The following is a 25,179-nucleotide window of genomic DNA, read 5'->3' on the forward strand; positions in this document are numbered from 1 at the left end:
CTTCTCGGTACCCATTCACACTAAAAATACTGAGAAATATACCAGAGTCGTCAAACCCCTCAATATTATATTTGTTTGAATCCTATGTGGGGTCAATATGAACACAATAACCAGCCGGGGCATTATCAACCCAACAGAATTCTGGACCCACTATGAATTACATCCCATAACTAATGATAATCAGGATTTCCCTACAAGATGGGAAACTTACAGCAAAGAACTCCTAGACCAAATAGCACCATATAAAACATACAAAAAGAAAAATAGACCACCAAACGAATGGTTTGACTGTGAACTATTAACCACCAAACAGGAACTAAGAAAATTGGAGAGAATCTGGCAAAAAACAAACAAGGAGTTAGACAAGACAAACTGGAAACAAAAAATGAAAACATACAAAAATCTGATCAAAGAAAAACGCACTAAGCATTATGCAAAAAAAATTGGTACTTCAACAATAAACAGCAAAGAATTGTTCAAACTAGTAAAAACAATAACCGATACAACACAAATACTGAAAAAGGACAATGATCCCACTCCATCGGCACAAACCCTAGCCAACTTCTTTCAAAATAAAATCACTAGCTTAAGAGCAACTCTTCCCACTACCATAACAAATGCCCTTCAATACCTCGAACCTCACGACCAAGACACAAGAGTAGACATGATATCCTCGAATATCCAAATTGGCATCAGTTCCTAAATCTCTTCAACAAATACACCAAATCCAACTGTCTACTTGATGCATGTCCCCCCAAAATCATGACAGTTGCCCCTCTAGAATTTAAAAAGGAACTATTTGAATGGCTAACATCCGCCCTCACAAGCGGAACACTAAACAAAAAATTGGGACACATACTAATCACTCCAATCCCCAAAGATCAGAAAACCTCTTCAGCTCTGACATCCAATTTCAGACCCATAGCAAGCATTCCCCTTTTCACAAAGATACAAGAAGGATTGGTCAACCTTCAACTAGTAAACTACCTGAACAAATTTAATATCCTTAGTGAACACCAATCAGGATTCAGGAAAGGATACAACACAGAAACTGTCTTAGCCTCCTTACTAAACCACCTTTATGATCTCTTTAGCAAAGGCAAAAGCGCACTAATTCTACAATTAGACCTCAGCAGCGCGTTCGACCTGGTAGACCATGAAATCATGCTACTGTGCCTTGAAGTAATGGGAATTTCTGGAAAGGCAAAGAAATGGTTCCAAGAATTTCTATCAAACAGATCCTACCGAGTAATCAGCAATGGAAATTATTCCAAACCATGGAAAAACCCATCAGGCGTGCCTCAAGGTTCCCCCCTATCGCCCACACTTTTCAACATCTATATCGCCTCCTTAAGCCACCTCCTACAAAAACTAAACTTAATACACTACATTTACGCAGATGACATATCCATTCTAATCCCTTTAAATGACATCACAAAAGAAATTGTAGACAATCTCTCAACCGTAATGACCGAAATCGACAAATGGACCACCAATTTCAAACTAAAACTAAACGCAGAAAAAACAAAAGTCTTTCTGGCTAGTCCTAATGACAAAATTACGAGAACATCGATAAAAATAAACAATCACGAATACCCAATTTCTAATAACATCAAAATACTTGGTATCACTCTAGACACACACCTAACTATGACTGACCACACAAACTCACTAGTGAAAAAATGTTTTTACACACTATGGAGACTAAGATCCATAAAAAAATACTTTGACCCAACATCATTCAGGTTGCTGGTACATGCACTGATCTTATCCATTCTTGACTACTGTAACATCATCTACCTGGGCATCCCACAAAAAACAATAAAAAAACTGAGATTAATACAAAACACCGCCGTTCGACTAATCTTCGGACTAAGAAAAAACGACCACATCAGCCCCTACTATAAAAAGCTGCACTGGCTTCCAATTGAAGCGCAAATACTATTCAAATTTGCTTGCACCTGTTTCAAGCAAGTCTGGGGACTAGCACCTTCATACCTACAAACTCACTTCATCCTACACAACCCCACACGAGCGACCAGAAACAAAAACATATTTGCATTCCCAAAGATTACGGGCTGCAGATACAAATCATTCCTGGATAGAACCTTTAAGTTCCAAGCGAACAGACAGCAAGCTTGGCTGAAAAACTACATAAACGAACCCAACCTGTCTTACAGTGCATTCCGCAAATCGATCAAAACCGCCCTATTCGAAAAATTCACTGACTAAAATCGTCCCCTCCCGCACTAGGACTCCCCTCCCTTTAAACGCCTTTCTTTCTTTCTCTCAAGATGCCCCTCATGTATTCAGATATTCGCTATCCATAGTACTCCAATTCAAATGGAAGTTCTAAAGAAATACTCAGTTACTCATTACCCATTGAACCCCAATCTGTAACTTTCCCCTCTTCACTATTGTATTATATTCAGACTCATTGTACGATACTGTATTTAGACTTATGTATGGTGTTGTCTTTAGACTTATTGTATTGTATTATATTTAGACTCGTTGTATTATATTGTACTGTGTTGCATACACTCACTGTATCGTATTGTATTGTATTGTTTTGTCTTGTATTGTATGTGGACTTATTGTATTGTATTGTGACCTTGTTATTCGCTGAATGTCCAGCCTTCTTACAGTGTAAACCGCCTAGAAGTCACCTGACTATGGCGGTATAGAAAAATAAAGTTATTATTATTATTTATATACTAGCAGCCTTTCCATAACATTTCTAACTGAGCTTACTACTATTGTAAATGCTTCTCACAACTCTGCTGACTCTGATGCAGATCCCAGCATTAATACCAAACCACAAAAAGATCTACCAAGAAACTGACCCGCATTATATCTATTCTAAGCAAAACCTGTAATTCAATTCCAAAATTATTATATGCCTTGTTACTAGGTGAAGAAATATACAAATTTTGACAGAGAAATGCTAGACAAAGCATCTGTAAAATAGATATAACTGTTTCCAAAATTGAATAGACAAGCTTTGCTTCGCTGAGAAGTACTTTTCTTCCTAGAAATGAAAGACAACTTGTTATGCAATCAATCTGAATTACATTCATCCGAGAAAGTTTCTGATACAAGTTCTAATCTTTTGATGAAATCTATTGTATAACATTCACACTAGGCACCGTATAATTGAAGAAGTGAAAGCCTTTCAATGGCATGACTACTTTTTGAGTTTAAAATCCCAAAATTCTTTAAAAGTTACTTCCTATTCCTTGATGATATAATAAAGCCAGGACTTTAGGCACAGCATAAATTCCATCTCAGTCATATCCGGAACCCATAGTGTAACGATATTGCGTTGCTATCCATTTCCTTCACAAAATTCATTCTTCAGCCTTTAAATTACTGTTCTTTTCCTTAAAAACTTTACTTTAGTATTCACTGTTCAATTAGCGTATGTATACCAAATATATTAACATGGATGTCGCAGATACGCTGAAGCTTTCCTCTTAAGGTTCTGACCACGCACACTCAGAGTCTTCTTACATACTCCACCGTTTTAATGACACTGCCCTCTAATGGTTATGTGGAAACTCGGCTGACTTGTAGTAGAGGAACATCAAAGCAGGAAATTCCTTTTCCTTAAGAGTCATCAGAGAAATTTGCATACATCGTGAACACTCTAATCACTGTATTCTGATGCAGACAGTTTTCCGTTAATTCAAATGTGTTCCATAAATAAACTAAATCCATTCTAGGAATAACTTCAGTCATCAAAACAAATAAAAAAATATAAACTTATTTTATGTTTCCATAACAAAATAATAAAACATCAGTTTTGGCTTTATAAAATGCCTCATGAAGCCATCGGCTGTTCACAGTTCTCAAGGAATTCTTGTAATTTTACCGGATCTTCAAAATTAAAAGTTTTATTACCATATGTTACTCTCATTGTAGCAGGGTACATCAATCCATATCTTGCCCCTAGAGATCTAAGTTTCGGGCGCAAGTCCAACAGCTGTTTCCTCTTGTAAGCAGTGTTCCTGGCAAAATCAGGAACTATGTGCATTCTGGAGTCCTGACACTTGAGATTTTTATTATCCTTTGCAAGTTTAATAATTTCCATCACCTGCTGATACCTTAACAGTCGAAATATTATAGGACGTGGACCCTGTTGTTGATTAGATCTTTTTGCAAGGATTCTATGCGCCCTTTCAAATTCCAAGTGGAAATTTCGTTTTTAAGGGCAGAATCTTGGGAAGGAAATTTTCTAAAAATGCAATTAAATCATTTTTTTCCACTCCCTCAGGAATCCCAATGTTCCTCAAATTGTTCCTTTTACTTCTATTAATACAGTCTTCCAAGTGCTTTGATAGATTATCAATTATTTTCTTATCAACTTTACTTTGCTGTATCTTATTTTCATTCAGCTCCGTTCTTTTTTCTATCTGATCCATCTTTGACTCAATTAATTCTATCCTTTTGTTAAGGCTACCAACCTCCTCCTACACTTCTTGCAGAGTTTTTGAATTTTTAGAAACAATTTCTTTTATTTGCCTCAGTTCCTCAAACAAGTCATAGTCTGTATAATCTTCCTTTGGCAATGATACCTTCGACGGAGTCGCCGGTTCTGGTTTTGAACGCTTAGCATTGCCTGAAGTTGAAGCTGACATTTCCCCTTTTTGTTGTTTAACTTGCTTACTCGCTGCCATAATATGATATCAATACTGCCGTACTAGTAAGCAAAAATTAATTTTTAATAGCTTAAAAATAAGTTAGTAGATCCTGTGAACACGGAGCTAGTCATTCACCCTGCCATTCAGCTGCGTATCCAAGCCATGCCCCCTCAACTCCCATCCCCCTTTTATTGAATCCCCCACCCCCCGATGCCAGTCTACCTGCTTGCCTCCCAGTGCTGGATAAGGCGGGTGATGGCCAAGGCCTTGGGGAAGTCCCTCTCTAGTAATCCAGCCAGTCCTTACATTAACGGGTGCTAGAATATGTGTGTGTGTCTGTCTTTATTTCTTTCTCTCTCTCTCTCCTTAGCCTGTTTCTGTATTTCTATCTTTCTTTCTGTCTTTCTTTTTCCTCGACTGTCCCCCACCACCCCTTGCCTGCTCCCCCTGTCCATTCTCCCTTTCTTTTATCTCCCCTGTGTCCACCAGCACCCCTTCACTGCTCCCCTTATTTACAAAGCCTGAAACATCTGTATCCTGCTACCTGTCAACTTATTTTTCTCTCTCTTTCTCTATGCATGCAGTTCTTGCCCATTTTTCGTTTGAGGGCTTGGCTTTTCCCTGTCCATCATTATACCCCCTTCCCTTCCAAAATCTTATTTTGCAGAGCCAATAGGCAGTCCTACCTTCCAGGGTCACTTCTTTGCCGGCTTTCTTCAGCGCCTGCACAGTTTGAGAGCCAACTAAATGACTGCTGCTGGCAGGCTGGCGCACTCTAGTGGGCTCACTGTCTCGCGCAGAGGGCAAGGGAGCACGTGCTCGTTGGTTCTCACTCTTGCGCAGGTGCACGCTGGCAGGCCGGCGTGCAGCCAACTGCTCGTTCGTTCGGACAGAACGCTGTGACTGACTGGGGTTGTGTGTGAGGAGGAGCAGGGAGGAGACGGAGACACTGATGGAGCGAAGGACTGCATTGCCGCCTGGGACTCGCTGTCTTTCTGCCTCTGCCGGCAGGGACCGCCGGAGCCTGGGTGCGGCAGGGAAGGGGGGTCTTGCCTGGCACTACCTTTGCCTTAGCGCGCATGTGCACTCTGCCGGCCACATCCCGACAGATCAGGACTCAGGGAACACGTGGCGAGAGTGCGCATGTGCGCTTAGCGTTTTATTATTATAGATTATTTTCTGATTCTAGATCCTCTGTGTTCATCTCATGTTCTTTGAACCCCATCACTGTTTTCCTCTCTACCACCTCTCTCGGGAGCGCATTCTAGTCATCTACCACCCACTCCGTAAAATAGAACTTCCTAGCATTGCTCTTGAATCTACCACCTCTCAACCTTAAATTATGTCCTCTGGTTTTACCATTTTCCTTTCTCTGGAAAAGATTTTGTTCTACATTAATACTCTTCAAGTATTTGAAAGTCTGAATCATATCTCCCCTGTCCCTCCTTTCCTCTAGGGTATACATATTCAAGGCTTCCAGTCTCTCCTCATAAGTCTTCTGGCGCAAGCCTCCTATCATTTTCGTTGCCCTCCTCTGGACCGCTTCAAGTCTTCTTACGTCCTTCACCAGATACGGTCTCCAAAACTGAACACAATACTCCAAGTGGGGCCTCACCAACGACCTGTACAGGGGCATTAACACCTTCGTTCTTCTACTGGCTACGCCTTTCTTTATACAGCCCAGCATCCTTCTGGCAGTAGCCACTGCCTTGTCACACTGTTTTTTCGCCTCACATTATCTCAGTCCCTTGGTCAGACCATCACCTTATTACTATCAAGCTCAACTGTAAACAAATTGTAAAATATTCTCAACAACCAAAAAAAAAGATATTTCGTATCGTAATTTCTCAAAATTAGAACTATCAAATATTATTTCATCATTTAACCCACAAACATCAAGTTTAATTGTGGACACATTGGAAACCCCGCTTAGTAATTGGAATTCAGCCATTCAATCTTTATTAGATAAAGAAGCTCCTCTAATTTCCAAAACTATATATTCACGCATACTACAGAACCCTTGGTTTTCAGAAGAGCTCACTTTACTAAAAAAACAATTAAGATCTCTCGAGAGATCTCTCTGAATAAATCACCCACTAATTTAAAGCTTTATAAAGATCATGCTTATTATTATAAGACAAAAATTAATCTTGCAAAAAAAATTTTTTATTCTAATAAAATTTTAAAAGCAAAAAATCCCTCGATACTATATTCTATTGTTAAATCAATTGCCCCTAATCCTCAGAAACTAGATACTAATCTATCATATAGTCTCACTGCCCAAGATCTAGCGGATAGGTTCTGCAAAAAAATCAATGACATTAGCAAAAAAATTACTCCAATCACAACTAGTACACCACTACATACATCCAATGATTATCACTTACCATTTGCAAAATGTTCTTCATTTAATCTTCCTACATTAGAAGATATAAAACTTCTCTTCCAAAGAGTCAGCTTGAAAGGTACTCGAACTGAAATTATTCCTCCGTTAATTCTAAAAAATGTTTTCTCATGCTTTGGTCCTTACATCCATGCCCTTATTCGAAATAGTTTAGAACTAGGTACACTACCATCAGCATGGAAAAAAGCCTCTATTGTTCTGATAGTAAAGATCATAAAGCCAGTCTCGAGGACTCTTCAAATTACCGACCTGTAGCTAATATTCCATTTTTAGCAAAGTTAACTGAAAGACTGGTATTTGAACAATTATCTGATTTTGTTGAAACAACTAATGTTCTACACCCTAACCAAACGGGTTTCAGGAAAAATCATTCTACTGAATACTCGTTACTTGGACTGACCACAAACGTACTTTATCATTTAGATCATCATAACTCGGTTATTTTGTTTTCTCTTGACCTATCAGCAGCTTTCGATACCATTGATCATGCATTACTCCTTGATAGATTGAGATCAATTGGAATAGACGGTCAAGTCTTTGAATGGTTCAACTCTTTTCTCACTGATCGCTCATCCGTTGTTACTCTCAAAGATACAATTTCAGAACCATATACTTCTAATTATGGTATCCCCCAAGGATCCATATTATCGCCACTACTATTTAATATTTTCCTTTCTCCACTATTAAGTCTATGTCAATCTATAGGCTTCACTGCTTTTACTTATGCTGATGATGTTCAATTACTCCATCCATTGAACCCAAACAATAAAGAGGAAATATATGAAATAAATAGAAAGTTACTGGACATTAAACAATGGCTTAGCCTCAATATGTTAGCTTTGAATACACAAAAAACTAAAACTCTCCTTTTCCCTTGGAAAAATAATATAACTTTAAGTGCCCCATTTATTTTAGATAACGTTCATCTAAAGTTGGTAAAATCTCTAAAAATACTAGGTGTTACTATTGATGATAGTCTCTCCTATCATGAACACATAAGTAACACTGTCAGATCCTGTTTTTACAGATTACGTATAATTAGATCAATTGCAAAATTTTTAGAACCAAAATCACTTAACGTATTGATTCATTCATTGGTTATTTTGAAAATCGATTACTGTAATTCTCTATTAATAAATGTTACCCAAAAAGAAAAGAGAAGTCTTCAGATAATTCAAAATATGGCAATTAAATTGATACATAATCGTAAAAAATTTGATCATGTCACTCCACTTTTCATTGAATCACACTGGTTACCTGTCATTCACCGTATCACTTTTAAAATCTTGCTTTTAGTTTTTAAAACCCTATCTTCAAATGAACCCCAATTTATTGATAAATTACTTATTTCTCATTGCTCATCACGTTCTTTAAGGTCTATTAATGAAAAACTTTTAGTAGTCCCTTCATTGAAAGTTATTGGAACTCGTCGTCATGAAATTTTTTCGGTTATAGCTCCACAGTTGTGGAATACCTTACCTCAGTATTTAAGAGAAGAAAAAGCACAGTTACTTACCGTAACAGGTGTTATCCAGGGACAGCAGGCAGATATTCTTGACTGATGGGTGACGGCACCGACGGAGCCCTGGTATGGACAATTTTAGAGTGATTGCACTCTAAGAACTTAGAAAGTTCTAGCTAGGCCGCACAGCGCGTGCGCCTTCCCGCCCGACAAAGGCGCGCGATCCCCAGTTAAGATAAGCCAGCTAAGAAGCCAACCCGGGGAGGTGGGAGGGACGCAAGAATATCTGCCTGCTGTCCCTGGATAACACCTGTTACGGTAAGTAGCTGTGCTTTATCCCAGGACAAGAAGGCAGCATATTCTTGACTGATGGGTGACCTCCAAGCTAACAAAAAGAGGGATGGAGGGAAGGTTGGCCACTAGGAAAACAAATTTTGTAAAACAGATTGGCTGAAGTGTCCGTCCCGTCTGGAGAATGCATCCAGACAATAGTGAGATGTAAAAGTATGAACTGAGGACCAAGTAGCAGCCTTGCAGATTTCCTCAATGGAAGTGGAGCGGATGAAAGCTATAGACGCTGCCATAGCTCTAACTTTGTGGCCCGTGACAGAACCTTCCAGTGTCAGGCCCGACTGAGCATAACAGAAGGAAATGCAAGCAGCAAGCCAATTGGATAAAGTGCGTTTAGATACAGGATGACCCATCTTGTTAGGATCAAATGACAAAAAAAGTTGAGGAGATGATCTGTGAGGTTTAGTGCGTTCGAGATAGTAAGCCAAAGCACGTTTACAGTCCAAGATATGCAAAGCCTGTTCACCTGGATGAGAATGAGGCTTCGGGAAAAAAACAGGTAGGACAATGGACTGATTAAAATGAAAGTCAGACACAACCTTAGGGAGAAACTTTGGGTGTGTACGTAGAACCGCCTTATCGTGGTGAAAAACAGTGAAAGGTGGATCGGCCACTAGTGCATGTAACTCGCTGACCCTCCTGGCAGAGATGAGAGCTATAAGGAAGACCACTTTCCAAGTGAGAAATCTTAAATGTGCTGTGGCCAAAGGTTCAAAAGGAGGCTTCATTAAAGCGGAAAGAACCACATTGAGATCCCAGACAACAGGAGGGGCTTTAAGAGGTGGTTTCACATTGAAAAGGCCCCTCATGAATCTGGAAACCAAAGGATGAGCAGAGAGGGGTTTTCCATGAATTGGCTCATGAAAAGCAGCAATGGCACTGAGATGAACTCTGATAGAAGTCGATTTGAGACCAGAGTCAGACAGGGAAAGAAGATAGTCCAACACGAGTCCCACTGCTAAAGACGTTGGATTGTGGTGATGTGAGAGGCACCAGGAAGAAAACCGAGACCACTTCTGTTGGTAACAATGAAGGGTGGCCGGTTTCCTGGAAGCATCAACGAGAGAACGGACAGACTGAGAAAGGAGTGAATGAGCCGAAGTTAGCCCGAGAGATACCAAGCTGTCAGGTGCAGAGACTGTAAGTTGGGATGCAGTAGGGACTGTTGATGCTGAGTAAGCAGAGAAGGAAACAGTGGAAGAAGTATGGGTTCCCTGGAACTGAGTTGAAGTAGAAGGGAGAATCAGTGTTGCCTGGGCCACCGTGGAGCGATGAGAATTACAGTGGCTTGTTCCCTCTTGAGCTTGAACAATGTCCGTAGCATGAGCGGTAGAGGAGGAAATGCATATAGGAAGAGATTGGTCCAATCCAGGAGAAATGCATTGGGTGCCAGACGGTGAGGGGAGTAGAGTCTGGAGCAAAACAGGGGCCGTTGATGATTGTGAGGAGCTGCAAAAAGGTCCACTTGAGGAGTGCCCCATTGAGTGAAAATGGACTGGAGAGTCAAGGGGTCGAGAGTCCATTCGTGAGGTTGGAGAATTCGGCTGAGATTGTCTGCTAAGGAATTCTGCTCCCCTTGAATGTAGACAGCTTTCAGGAATAAATGACGAGCTGTCGCCCAAGACCAAATCCATTGGGCTTCCTGACATAACAGGCGAGAGCCTGTCCCTTCCTGTTTGTTGATGTAGTACATTGCAACTTGATTGTCTGTGCAAAGGAGTAGTACTTGAGGAAAGAGAAGATGTTGAAATGCTTTGAAGGCATAAAACATTGCTCGGAGTTCAAGGAAATTGATGTGATGCTTCTTTTCCTGGGCAGTCCAAAACCCCTGAGTTTGGAATTCATTCAAGTGAGCTCCCCAGGCATAGGGGGATGCATCTGTGGTGATCACGAGATGATGAGGAGGTAGATGGAACAGCAGACCTCTGGATAGATTTGAAGATGTCAACCACCAAAGAAGCGACTGTCGAAGAGACGATGTCACAGATATGTGTTGCGAGCAAGGATCCGTCGCTTGGGACCACTGGGTTGCTAGGGTCCATTGAGGAGTGCGTAGGTGGAGACGTGCGAAGGGGGTGACATGCACTGTCGAAGCCATGTGCCCCAAGAGCACCATCATGTGATTTGCAGAGATGGTAATCTGTTGAAACACCTGCCGACAGAGATGAAGGAGAGTCTGAAGGCGGTTGGATGGAAGAAACGCCCTCATGAGAACAGTGTCCAGAATGGCGCCAATGAATTGAAGTCGCTGGGTTGGAATGAGGTGCGACTTGGGTAGATTAATTTCGAAACCCAACAGTTGAAGGAAGTGAATGGTCTGGTTGTGGCAAGCAGAACCGCCTGAGGAGAATGAGCCTTGATCAGCCAGTCGTCCAGATAAGGGAAGACTTGAAAATTGTGAGAGCAGAGATAGGCTGCTACCACAATGAAACACTTGGTGAATACCCTGGGAGAGGAGGCCAGACCGAAGGGTAGCACCTTGTACTGATAATGATTTTGATTGATGAGAAAGCGCAGATATTGTCTGGACGTCAGATGGATAGAAATATGTGTGTAGGCCTCTTTGAGATCGAGAGAGCATAGCCAGTCGCCCTGAGTGAGAAGAGGGTAGAGGGTGGCAAGAGAGAGCATTCTCCTTGACCAAACATTTATTGAGATCTCTGAGATCTAATATAGGTTTGAGGTCTCCGGTCTTTTTGGGAACTAGAAAGTACCTGGAGTAAAATCCCTGACCTCGCTGATCTGGAGGAACTTCTTCGATGGCATTGAGAAGAAGGAGGGATTGAACCTCTTGAGAGAGGAGGGATTGAGACTTGTTGGAAGCAGACTCTTTTGGCAGGCCTAACGGCGGAGGAGTCTGAAAATTCAGGGAGTAGCCGTGGGCGATGATAGAGAGCACCCACTGATCAGTGGTGATTACCTCCCATCGAGCCAGAAAAGTATTTAGGCGACCTCCGATAGGCTGTGGAAGAGGACATGAAGGAGGAAGACTGGCAATGCCCTGGAGAAGAGAGTCAAAAGGGCTGAGTTGGTTTAGGCTGAGCAACAGGTTTAATTGCAGGCGGCTGTTGTTGGCGAGCCTGTTGGTGCTGTTGCTGCCGTTGCCTCCGAGGTTGAGGAGGATGAGGCTGAATTGGCCGAGCAGAGAAACGGCGCTGGTACGATGTCTGCTGCCTAAAAGGACGAGTAGGAGGGGGGTTTCTTTTTGTTTTTCAATAAGGTATCCCACCTCGTCTCATGAGCCGAAAGTTTCTGGGTGGTGGTATCCAGAGATTCTCCAAAGAGCTCATCACCCAGGCAGGGAGCATTGGCAAGGCGGTCCTGGTGGTTAACATCAAGTTCTGAGACGCGAAGCCATGCTAACCGTCTCATAGCTACAGACATTGCAGTAGCTCGGGATGTCAGTTCAAATGTGTCATAGATGGAACGGACCATAAACTTCCTGAGCTGCAAGAGACTGGTAGTGAATTGCTGAAAAGCAGAAAGTTTGCGGTCAGGAATATATTTCTGAAAAGTGGCCATCTACTGTATAAGATGTTTCAGGTAAAACGAGAAGTGAAATGCATAGTTACCTGAACGGTTGGCCAACATAGCATTCTGGTAAAGGCGTTTACCAAATTTGTTCATAGCCTTGCCCTCTCTGCAAGGAGGGACAGAAGCATACACACTTGAGCCTGCAGATTTTTTTAGGGTTGACTCCACCAGCAAAGATTCGTGTGGAAGCTGAGGTTTGTCAAACCCTGGAATAGGAATAACTTTATAAAGTGATTCCAATTTCCTTGAAGCTCCTGGGATGGTGAGAGGAGTCTCCAGATTTTTGTAAAAAGTTTCCCTTAAGATATCGTGAAGGGGTAATTTTAAAAATTCCTTGGGAGGTTGGTCAAAGTCCAAAGCATCCAGGAATGCCTTTGACTTCTTAGAATCAGACTCTAATGGGAGAGAAAGGGTGTCTGACATCTCCCTAAGAAATTTAGTGAAGGAAGAGTGCTCTGGCTTACTAGCAGGATCCTGCACTGATGGGTCAGCCTCGTCCGATGAAAAATCCTCCTCGGTACCGAGGGGATCCTCGGAGTCATCCCATAAATCAGGGTCACGTACCGATGGAAGACGGCCCTGAGATAGAGGAGTAGAGGATTCGGTATGCCTGGTTTTGCGTACCGATTTGCCGGAACGCATCGACACCGTACCTGGTGACTGTAAAGCGGTACGGGTGTCAGAGAGCGGTACCAGATCAGAGACAGAGTGAGCAGCTCGACGAAGAGACTTCGGCTCTGCCGATAAAATAGGCATAGACATAGAAGAGGCAGATTTAAGCGGTGTCGATAACGTCGATGCCGACAAAATAGGCTGGTCGACGATTGGTACCGTAGGCTCAGTAGGTACCGAGACTGGAAGGTTCGGAGTTATCAGAGCCGGGAGCAGGTGTTGTAATTGCTCCTTAAGCTGGACCTGGAGGATGGATGCTATGCGCTCATCCAGAGACGGTCCCAATGGCACCGGTACCGCTTTTTTCTTGCTCGGTACCTGCGGTGCAGCTCGACGCTCAGGCGAAGTCGATGCCGATGAAGAGGCAGTCACTTCTATGGGAGCGGAGCGTTTGCTGGGCCGGCGCACATTCTGCAGGACTTGGCTCACTGCATGTTCGACTGGCGGGCCGAGAACTGTAGGGGATGGCTTCTTAGCCGGCTTACCTGAGGGGTGCGACACCGAAGATGTATCTTGCGGTGTCGAAACCGCCGGTGCCGACTTGGAGGAAGTTGTCGATGCCGGTGGAACTTCCATAGCGGCACCGAAAAGAAGCTGCTGCTGAATATGGCGATTCTTCAAAGTTGTCTTTTGAAGAGAACCACAGCGGGTGCACGTCTCCGCCCTATGGTCCGGACCCAAGCACTGAAGGCACCACTTGTGCGGGTCGGATAAAGAAATAGGGCGTGCACACCGCTGACACTTTTTAAAACCCGGTGAAGGGGACATGAAGGGAAAAACGGCAGTAGCAAAATCGAAGTCCGAGGCTTCGATGGTGCCAACAGGCCTCGCCGGGGCCGATCGAAAAAAGTCGAGAAAAGTAGACTTTTTTATTTAAAATTTTAAGCAAGAAAAGAATAAAAAAAGAAAACGTGAAAAGTTTCACGAGGAAAAATACGCGAGCGGGAAGGCAAAAAAGAGATTATCCAACAGCCGTTGGAAAACACGCATCTTCTTAGCTCCGCGGAAACTAAGAAACTGGGGACCGCGCGCCTTCGTCTGGCGGGAAGGCACTCGCGCACGCGCGGTGCGGTCTAGCTAGAACTTTCTAAGTTCTTAAGAGTGCAATCACTCTAAAATTGTCCGTACCGGGGCTCCGTCGGTGCCATCACCCATCAGTCAAGAATATGCTGCCTGCTTGTCCTGGGATAATGACTTGAATCATTTTAAACGCTCTCTGAAGAGCTTTCTTTTTAAAGATGCTTTCAATCTATAATCACATCAAATGATTATCTTCTTTTTTATTTATTTCCCTTTCCTATTGTTCTTACCATTCATGTCTTCTTTTCTAATAAATAATATTGTAGTTCTGCCCTCCATTCCTTATGTAACTGTTAGTTTTTATGTCAATTTGTCAAATCTTTGAAACTTATTGTGAATACTGGTATATGTGGGGGGGGGGGGGTTTATTATGTAAATCGCTTAGTAAAATAAATAGGCGATTCAATAAGTTAAAATAAAACTTAAAACTTGAAACTTTAGATCTTCGGACACTATCACCCCAAGGTCCCTCTCCCCGTCCATGCATATCAGTTTCTCACCGCCCAGCATATACGATTCCTTCCGATTATTAATCCCCAAATGCATTACTCTGCATTTCTGGATCTGGCACAAGACACCCAGAAGCGTCGTCGTGAATTTTTGATTTTGAAGCCGGGAGTTATTGCTCTTGGAGCCTCCTTCTTTTTAAGACACCCATGCAAATGTGTGATATTATATCAAAAGCAAAAATATGTTTTCTTTGATCCTATACAACTGACAACCTTTCTGTCAGCTGCACACCTGAAAGCTGGGATAACAACAACAATATGAGTGCTCATTGTTTGATTTGGTCACTTCCTCAGCTATCAGTATCCCTGTTTTTCCTTTTTCTTTATATTACTATGATTTTCTTACTGCCTCACTGCTTTACATCTTGGATCCATGAATTGAGGACTTGAGGAGGAGATTATGATTATTTTTGCCTTGATTATAATTAATATTTACTTGGAATGTGTATTTTTCTTTAATGCCTCTCCTTTCTGTACAAGTATATACTTGATTGTTTATTTGAAAATTGATAATTAAAAAAAAAACAAAAAACACAACACGTCAGAGGTAGTCAAATGTGAAAGTCAGAAAAGACAGTAGTGTTGATGGATGTTAACAAAAAAGTGAGCAATGATAAAATTTTTCCCTTTAACTGGAAATTATTTTTATTAGCCAAGTGCGAGTCTCAGTTAATCAGGACCAAAGTGGTGAGAATTCTCAAATGTCTCTCTTGGAAACTCCAGTTTCATATTCCTTACTAATCTAATCTATTCTAATGCTTAGTTTTGTATACCAGTCCTCAATCCAAGAATGCTCAACTCTGTTTACAGTAGTTAGATAAGGTAATGAAAATATAAAACAGTAATTAAATTAAGTACATAGTAACATAGCAGAAGTGGGAGAGGAATTAATTACCAAAGTGTTTGGTGAACAAGGTGGTTTTCAGAGACTTGCGAAAGGATGAAAGAGAACTAAAACTTCACAAAAAAAGTGAAAGATCATTCCAAAGTTGGGTGAACTTGAAGGACAGAGATTGACCAAAAACTTTGGTTCTTTTAATACCTTTACTAGAAGAACAAGATAGCTTAAATTGTTGATTGCCCCTTGCAAAAGAGAATCTATTAAGACTCCAAGATAGAGGAACTAACGGAGAGAAGACGCCAAAGAGAATTTTGAAAATGACACAGGCACATTTGAACTGGACTCTAAAATATACGGGAAGCCAATGCAGATTGTAAAGTAATGGTGTCACATGATCAAACTTACATTTCCTGAAAATCAATCTGGCAGCAGTGTTCTGGATCAATTGTAATCTAGAAAGACTACTCACCTCTCTGTGCCGTAGCACTTCAGCATCTTCGAGTGCTTGATGAAATCTCTTTTTCTCACTTTCAAGGCGCTCTGGCAGGTTAAAAAAAATGAGAAGCTCAATGACAGAGACGGTGAATCTTTACAGACAGAGCAAGTGACAGACAGAGCATATGTCAAAGAGCCAAACAAAGATAGAGTGATGAGGAGAATTGTATTATGCAGAATATAAAGGGGGGGGCAAAACCAATATTTATTAGATACACTTTTAGTTAAAACTTAAAGATTAATGTATGAAAATGTAGCTGAATAATAGAAATCCTTCAATAACCTGTGACACAGCATAGCATGCAGAGTACATATTTTTCCTTCACAGAACAAAATATATTGGTTTAATGTCTGGAACAAGACGCTGGGACCATAACAATGGTTCCATGAAAGTGAGCTTAAAGTCACACTAACACATTTGTTTATATAAACATATTTTTCTTCCAATAGTTGTTTAGACCACTGGTTCCCAATCCTGTCCTGGGGGACCACCAGCCAGTCAAGTTTTCAAGATATTCCTAATGAATATGCATGAGAGAGATTTGCATACCTGTCACTGCCATTATATGCAAATCATTCTCATGCATATTCATTAGGGATATCTTGAAAACCCGAATGGCTGGTGGTCCCCCAGGACAGGGTTGGGAACCACTGGTTTAGAGAGAAAAATACATCTGTTTATAAGAACAGTTTTCTTCCACTTACATGGTTAGGGCAAATATTGATGAGTTGGAGTTATAGAAGATCATGTGATTGTTTCTGTGAACGAGATATTTGCAATAGAACAGAACATGTCTGCAGGGTCAGCGTGACCTCAGTAAACCAAAAGCATGTGATGAGTTAAGTTACTGTTGCTAAGGAAATTGCTAGCAAAGTAAAATTAAGAAACCATGTGACGTCAATTTGTAAATGGATTGTGATGGGAAGATGTACCAACTATGTATGTTTAATAAGGAATTAACTAATGATGTCAATAAAATGGCCAGTCATCTGTATTGGGGAAGACTTTCTGATGTCCCATTATTTTAGAGCAATGTATCTCAAACTGTGTTCCTCCTGAGATTCCAAGTGTGCTGCGGCACACTGAGGAGGAAGAGAGGCACCTGCCAGCTGACTTCCCTAAGCGGTACAGCGCCAGCACTGCCCGATTCGCCGAAGACCTGCATGTTTCCCCCTTCTCTCTAGTGTCTTCTGGCTTCCCCCATGGCCTCCCGGTCTTGCCTTTAAAGCTAATTACAGCAGCCTACAGAAGATTGCCGGTAGGTAAAATGATTTTCTTTTTCTTTTTTTAATTCTTTATTCATTTTAAATCTATCAACAAGTGTACAAAATTATAACAGTACATAACAAACATATTACACTTGAAAATCTTACTCATATAAACATAAAATAAATAAATAATTTACCACCCATCCCACCTCCACCCTCAACCTCTATAAATAAACATATTTCAAATAGAAACATATCAAATTAAAATAGATAAACTATTTTTCCCTAAAGCCACCCCAAACAAAGGAAAATGATGTTCACTCATTACAATAACTTTCTAATGGCCCCCAGATCTTCATAAAATTATCATAGTTTCCGTTCTGCAAAGCAATTGCTCTTTCCATTATATTTTATTTTTCAATATAGTGATTGAAATGTGTCAGTTTTGAGAATTTATATCTGTTGTATATAAAGCACTGTTACTTACCATAACAGATGTTATCCAGGGACAGCAGGCAGATATTCTCAACATATGGGTGACCTCCAAGCTAACCAGAATGGGATGGTGGGAGTATTGGCAATTCAGGAGAATAAATTTTGTAATACTGCCTGGCCAAAGTGGCCATCCCGTCTCGAAAAAGAATCCAGACAATAATGAGAGGAGAAAGTATGAACCGAGGACCAAGTGGTAGCTTTGCAGATTTCCTCAATAGGAGTAGATCTAAGGAAAGCTACAGATGCCGCCATGGCTCTAACTTTATGGGCTGTGACTCGACAGTCTAGATGCAGTCCAGCCTGAGCATAGCAGAAAGAGATGCAAGCAGCTAACCAGTTGGAGATGGTTCTCTTGGAAACTGGATGTCCCAACTTATTTGGATCGAAGGAGACAAAAATTTGAGAAGATCTTTGTGGCTTAGTCCTTTGTAAGTAGAAGACCATAGCACGCTTGCAGTCCAGAGTATGAAGAGCTGTTTCTCCAAGATGAGAATGAGGCTTTGGAAAAAACACTGCAAGTACAATGGACTGATTGAGATGAAATTCTGAAACTACTTTTGGTAAGAATTTAGGATGAGTACGGAAGACCACCTTGCCGTGATGAAATACTGTGAAAGGTGGGTCCGCTACTAAAGCTCGTAGCTCACTGACTCTGAGAGCAGATGTAAGAGCAATGAGAAAAACCACTTTCCAAGTGAGATATTTAAGATGAGCCGAATCCATTGGTTCAAAAGAAGGCTTCATCAACTGAAAAAAACATTGAGATCCCAAACCATGGGAGGCGGTTTGAGAGGTGGCTTGACATTGAGAAGTACTTTCATAAATCTGGAAACCACAGGATGAGCAGATAAAGATTTCCCATCCAAGGGCTGATGGAAAGCAGCAATTGCACTGAGATGGACTCTAAAAGATGTCGATTTGAGACCTGATTGAGATAAATGCAACAAGTAATCCAGAACTGAAGACAAGGTGGTAGATTGAGGCTCCTTATGATGAAGGGTATACCAAGCTGAAAACCTAGTCCATTTCTGGTTGTAACATTGTCTAGTAGTAGGCTTCCTGGAAGCCTCTAGTATGTCCTTGACAGATTGAGAGAACTGGAAATTGGCAGTTACATTGAAAGGTACCAAGCTGTCAGGTGCAGAGACTGCAGGTTGGGATGAAGTAGAGAACCCTGACTCTGCGTAAACAGAGACGTAAAAACTGGTAGAAGTAGTGGCTCACTGCTGCTGAGTTGAAGGAGAAGGAAGAACCAAGGTTCTCTGGGCAACCGAGGAGCTATCAGAATCATGGTGGAATGTTTGTGTTTGAATTTGACGAGTGTCTTAGAACTAGAGGGAATGGAGGAAACGCATGCAGGAATTTGTTCGTCCATTCCAGAAGAAAAGCAGCTGCCTCCAGGTGGTGAGGAGCGTAGATCCTGGAACAAAACTGAGGCAGTTTGTTGTTATGGGGAGACGCAAATAGATCTATTTGAGGGGTTCCCCACTGAGAAAAAATGTGATGGAGAGGCGACGAATTGAGTATCCATTCATGAGATTGTAGAAGACGACTCAATTTGTCCGCCTGAAAGCTTTTCTCTCCTTGAATGTAGACTGCTGTCAGAAAAGTGTTGTGAATAATAGATGCTGGCATTGTAATCTGGAAGCGGGGACATTGGATCACTTAATTTTTTGCTGTCCCTGTATTATGACCTTTTGGAAATCAATTTGGTCTCAAATAAATTGTCTATTAGAAAACCATGTAGCATTGTCATATGATACTATTCTATTTGGTATGTCTATGAGAACAAAAAGTCAAATTTCATCATGCAAATTTCATTTGCACCATGCAAATTTCATTTGCACCATGCAACCACAAATAAACAAAACAATACAGAAATCTTTCGCAGAGAAACCTTAGACAAGTCCGAAAATTCTTCGAAAAAACACAATTTCAGCTCCTAGTACAATCTCTAATCCTAAGTATCCTAGACTACTGCAACATCCTCTACCTCCCCTGCCATAATGATTAAACAATTACAGACAATTCAGAATACAGCTCTGAGACTCGTCTACACATTGAAGAAACATGACCACATTACTGAGGCATTTATCAACTCACATTGGCTTCCAATCCAGGAAAGAATACAATTTAAATTCTACTTTATACTATTTAAAACTATAAATGGAGACAGCCCAATCTACCTAAACGACCGCCTCATCCAAACTACCTCTACCAGGCATAGAAAAACACAAACCCCATTCACTTACCCCCCAATCAAAGAAGTAAAACGGAAAAAACTATACGATGGCCTACTAGCCACTCAAGCAGCAAAAATAGATAACCAAATCTCCAACCTATTGATAATAAACCCAGACTACAAGATGTTCAGAAAGGAAGTAAAAACTATATTCTTCAAGAAATCCCTTAATAAAGCTTAATACCATGAATACTCCTTCTTACCATCCCCTCCCCAACCCCTGATCCTTCTTATCCCTCTCTTGGAAACGATCTCTGATCTAACTTTGTAACCCTTCTTCCATAACTCTTTTTGTAATCCGCTTTGAACCGAAAGGTAATGGCGGAATAGAAATCTGAAATGTAATGTAATAATAACAAACTTTTATTGATTATGACAGGAGTTGCCATGCAACATATTACCAATAATTGGAAAAATTATACTAATCTTAGTTATTCAAAAGAACATAAGCAATGCCTCCACTGGGTCAGACCCGAGGTCCATCATGCCCAGCAGTCCGCTCACGTGGCGACCTGCGGAGTAGCCCCCTATCTATACCCCTCTATCCCTTTCTTCAGCAGGAAATTGTACAATCATTTCTTGAACTCCAGTACTGTACTCTGTCCTATTATGTCCTCTGGAAGTGCATTCCAGGTGTCCACCACACGCTGGGTAAAGAAAAACTTCCTAGCATTTGTTTTGAATCTATTCCCTTCCAATTTTTCCGAATGTCCTCTTGTTCTTATATGTTTTGAAAGTTTGAAGAATCTATCCCTCTCTACTTTCTCTATGCCCTTCATGATCTTGTAGGTCTCTATCATGTCTCCTCTGAATCTCCGCTTTTCCATGGAGAAGAGCCCCAGCCTCTCCAATCTTTCAGTGTATGAAAGGTTTTCCATGCCCTTAATCATTCGTGTCACTCTCCTCTGGACCCTCTCAAGTATTGCCATATCCTTCTTAAGGTACGGTGACCAATACTGAACACAGTACTCCAGGTGCGGGCGCACCATTGCCCGATACAATAGCAGGATGACTTCTTTTGTTCTGGTCGTAATACCCTTCTAAATAATACCCAACATTCTGTTTGCCTTCTTCGCGGCTGCTGCGCATTGTGCCGTTGACTTCATTGTTGTATCCACCAGTACACCCAAATCTCTTTCAAGGTTACTTCACTCAATTACTAATCACCCCTTTTGGTAGCTGAACATCGGGTTCTTTCTCCCTATATGCATGACCTTGCATTTCCCTACATTGAAGTTCATCTGCCATTTATTCGCCCACTCCTCCAGTTTGTTTAGGTCCCTTTGTAGGTCTTCACACTCTTCCGTAGTTCTAACCCTTCTACAGAGTTTAGTGTCATCCGCAAATTTTATAACTTCACATTTCGTCCCCGTTTCCAGGTCATTAATAAATACATTGAACAGCAGCGGTCTAAGTACAGACCCCTGCGGAACTCCGCTCGTGACCTTCCTCCAGCCCGAGTAGTGACCCTTCACTCCAACCCTCTGTCTTCTGCCTGCCAACCAGTGTTTGACCCATGTGTACGTTCCCTTCCACCCCGTGGTTCCACAGCTTCCTAAGTAGCCGCTCAAGGGGTACCTTGTCAAAGGCCTTTTGGAAGTCAAGGTAAATGATGTCTACGGGTTCCCCTTTGTCCAACTGGCTGTTCACTCCCTCAAAGAAGTGCAGTAAGTTTGTTTGGCACGATCTTCCCTTGCAGAAGCCATGTTGGCTCGCTTTCATCAGCCCATTTTTTTCTATGTGCTCACAGATGCTGTCCTTTATCAGTGCTTCTACCATCTTGCCTGGAACCGATGTCAAACTTACCGGCCTATAGTATCCCGGGTCTCCTCTTGACCCCTTTTTAAAGATAGGTGTAACATTTGCTATCTTCCAGTCCTCCAGAATCTTTCCAGTTTTCAAGGATAGGTTGCAAACTCGTTGGAGTATTCCCGCTTCTCATTTCTTAGTTCTTTTAGTACTCTATGATGGATTCCGTCCGGGCCTGGTGATTTGTCGCTTTTCAATCAAGTACCTCACGGGCCGTATCGAGGTAGAAGAGGATTTCTTTTTTTTCAAAGGTCTGACGGCGACAAGAGGACATTCATGGAAAATCAGGGGGGGAAGTTACACGGCGACACCAGGAAATACTTTTTCACCAAAAGAGTGGTTGATCGCTGGAATAGACTTCCACTTCAGGTGATCGAAGCAAGCAGCGTGCCTGATTTTAAGAAGAAATGGGATCGTCAAGTGGGATCTCTGCACAGAGTTAAATAGGGGAGGGTCACTGGGGTGGGCAGACTAGATGGGCCGCAGCCCTTATCTGCCGTCTTTTTCTATGTTTCTATGTATCTATCTGTTGGAGGACATCCTCATGGCTCACCTCTATTGTTGACAGTTTTTCTTCTTGATCACCATGGAAGATCACGTCGGGTTCTGGTACACTGGATGTGTCCTCACTTGTGAAGACTGACGAGAAGAATTTGTTTAACCTGTCGGCTACCTCTTTTTGCTCCTGTATCACTCCCTTTTTGTCTCCATCATCCAACGGTGCTACTTCCTCCCTCGCCAGTTTCTTCCCCTTAACATATCTGAAGAATGATTTGAAGTTTTTTGCCTCCCTGGCCAGCCTCTCTTCGTATTCTCTTTTCGCTCTCCTAACCACTTGATGACATTCTCTTTGGCGTTTCCTGTGTTCATTCCAGTTTTCCCCAGTTTGGTCCTTTTTTCATTTCCGGAAAGCACAGTTACTTACCGTAACAGGTGTTATCCAGGGACAGCAGGCAGATATTCTTAACGTATGGGTGACGTCACCGACGGAGCCCCGGTACGGACATTTTTACTAGAAAGTTCTAGTTGGCCGCACCGCGCATGCGCGAGTGCCTTCCCGCCCGATGGAGGAGTGCGTGGTCCCCAGTTAAGGTAAGCCAGCTAAGAAGCCAACCCGGGGAGGTGGGAGGGTCGTAAGAATATCTGCCTGCTGTCCCTGGATAACACCTGTTACGGTAAGTAACTGTGCTTTATCCCAGGACAAGCAGGCAGCATATTCTTAACGTATGGGTGATCTCTAATGTGACAGAGAGGGAGGAGGGACGGTTGGCCATTAGGAAAATAAATTTTGCAATACAGATTGGCCGAAGTGTCCATCCCGTCTGGAGAAGGCATCCAGACAGTAGTGAGTAGTGAACGTGTGAACTGAGGACCAAGTGGCCGCCTTGCAGATTTCCTCTATAGGTGTGGAACGGAGGAAAGCCACAGAAGCAGCCATAGCTCTGACCCTGTGGGCCGTGACAGTACCTTCCAGTGAGAGGCCGGCCCGAGCATAACAGAATGCAATACAGGCAGCAAGCCAATTGGACAGCGTCTGTTTAGAGACAGGACGACCCAGACGGTTAGGATCGAAGGTCAGAAAGAGCTGAGGGGAAGAGCGGTGAGCCCTAGTACGGTCAAGATAGTATGCAAGGGCACGCTTACAATCCAGCGTGTGCAACGCCTGTTCCCCAGGATGTGAGTGGGGTTTTGGGAAAAAGACCGGTAGCACAATGGACTGGTTGAGGTGGAAGGCTGAAACCACTTTAGGGAGGAATTTAGGATGGGTACGCAGAACCACCTTGTCATGGTGAAAAACAGTGAACGGTGGATCGGCGACCAGTGCATGCAGCTCACTGACCCTCCTGGCAGAGGTGATGGCTATGAGGAAAAGCACCTTCCATGTTAGAAATTTGAGCGAAGTGGTAGCCAGAGGCTCAAAAGGAGGTTTCATGAGGGCTGATAAAACCACATTCAGGTCCCAGACGACAGGAGGAGGCTTCAGAGGTGGTTTGACATTGAAGAGGCCTCTCATGAACCGGGAAACCAGAGGATGAGCCGTGAGAGGTTTTCCGAGGATAGGCTCATGAAACGCGGTGATGGCACTGAGGTGGACTCTGATTGAGGTAGACTTGAGGCCAGCATCGGACAGAGAGAGCAAATAGTCCAGAACAGTTTCCACCGCTAAAGAGGTGGGATTGTGATGGTGCAGGAGACACCAAGAGGAGAACCGGGTCCACTTCTGATGGTAACATTGGAGAGTGGCAGGCTTCCTGGAGGCATCCAAAATGTGACGGACAGGCTGAGACAGAGTCTCTGGAGAGGTCAGCCCGAGAGAAACCAAGCTGTCAGGTGGAGGGAAGACAGATTGGGATGTAGTAGAGACTGATGCTGCTGTGTAAGTAGAGTAGGAAACACAGGAAGAGGAATGGGCTCCCTGGAACTGAGCTGAAGCAGGAGGGAGAACCAGTGCTGTCGGGTCCACCGAGGAGCGATGAGAATCATGGTGGCCCTGTCTTTGCGGAGTTTGAACAAGGTCCGCAACATGAGAGGCAGTGGAGGAAAGGCATAGAGGAACCGATCCGTCCAGTCGAGGAGGAATGCATCCGGGGCCAGACGATGCGGAGAGAAGAGTCTGGAACAGAACTGGGGCAGCTGATGGTTGTGAGGAGCTGCAAACAGGTCCACCTGCGGAGTGCCCCAGCGAGTAAAGATGGAGTGGAGTGTGGGAGGGTCCAGAGTCCACTCGTGAGGTTGAAGGATGCGGCTGAGATGGTCGGCCAGGAAGTTCTGTTCGCCCTGGACATAGACAGCCTTGAGGAAGAGATTGCGGGCCGTGGCCCAGGTCCAGATGCGGAGGGCCTCCTGACAAAGGAGGCGAGATCCGGTGCCGCCTTGTTTGTTTATGTAATACATGGCGACTTGGTTGTCTGTGCACAGGAGAAGAACCTGGGGGTCGAGAAGGTGTTGGAAGGCCTTGAGAGCATAAAACATGGCTCTGAGCTCCAGGAAATTGATGTGATGTTGACGCTCCTGAGGTGTCCAGAGTCCCTGGGTGCGAAGATCTCCTATGTGAGCTCCCCAAGCATAGGGGGAGGCATCTGTGGTTATGATCATGGAGTGAGGGGGTAGATGAAAAAGAAGACCCCTGGAAAGATTTGAGGAGTTCAACCACCATTGAAGAGATTGCTGAAGAGACGATGTCACAGAGATGGGATGAGAAAGAGGATCCGTGGTCTGTGACCATTGGTTGGCAAGGGTCCATTGAGGTGTCCTGAGGTGGAGTCGCGCCAGAGGAATCACATGGACTGTCGAGGCCATGTGGCCCAGAAGGACCATCATCTGTCGAGCAGGGATGAATTGATGAAGGAGCACCTGCCGACAGAGGTGGAGCAGGGTTCGGTGCCGGTCGGAGGGAAGGAACGCCCTCATCAGAGTGGTGTCGAGAACTGCTCCG

At 42.9% G+C, this 25,179-nt stretch overlaps 1 protein-coding gene across 2 annotated transcripts in view; it reads right to left on the reverse strand.

Annotated features, from left to right (window-relative positions):
- The window catches only part of LRRC45 (leucine rich repeat containing 45), a 231,711-nt gene that overhangs the window by 79,958 nt on the left and 126,574 nt on the right, over nucleotides 1–25,179 (reverse strand). For both annotated transcript variants that reach the window (XM_033961545.1, XM_033961547.1), the window contains exon 12: nucleotides 15,963–16,033. In XM_033961545.1, the coding sequence (XP_033817436.1) occupies nucleotides 15,963–16,033 (71 nt within the window). The remainder of the gene's footprint in view (nucleotides 1–15,962; nucleotides 16,034–25,179) is intronic.

The sequence above is a fragment of the Geotrypetes seraphini genome, chromosome 10, assembly GCF_902459505.1.
Source record: "Geotrypetes seraphini chromosome 10, aGeoSer1.1, whole genome shotgun sequence".
In the NCBI taxonomy this organism is placed as follows: Eukaryota; Metazoa; Chordata; class Amphibia; order Gymnophiona; family Dermophiidae; genus Geotrypetes; species Geotrypetes seraphini.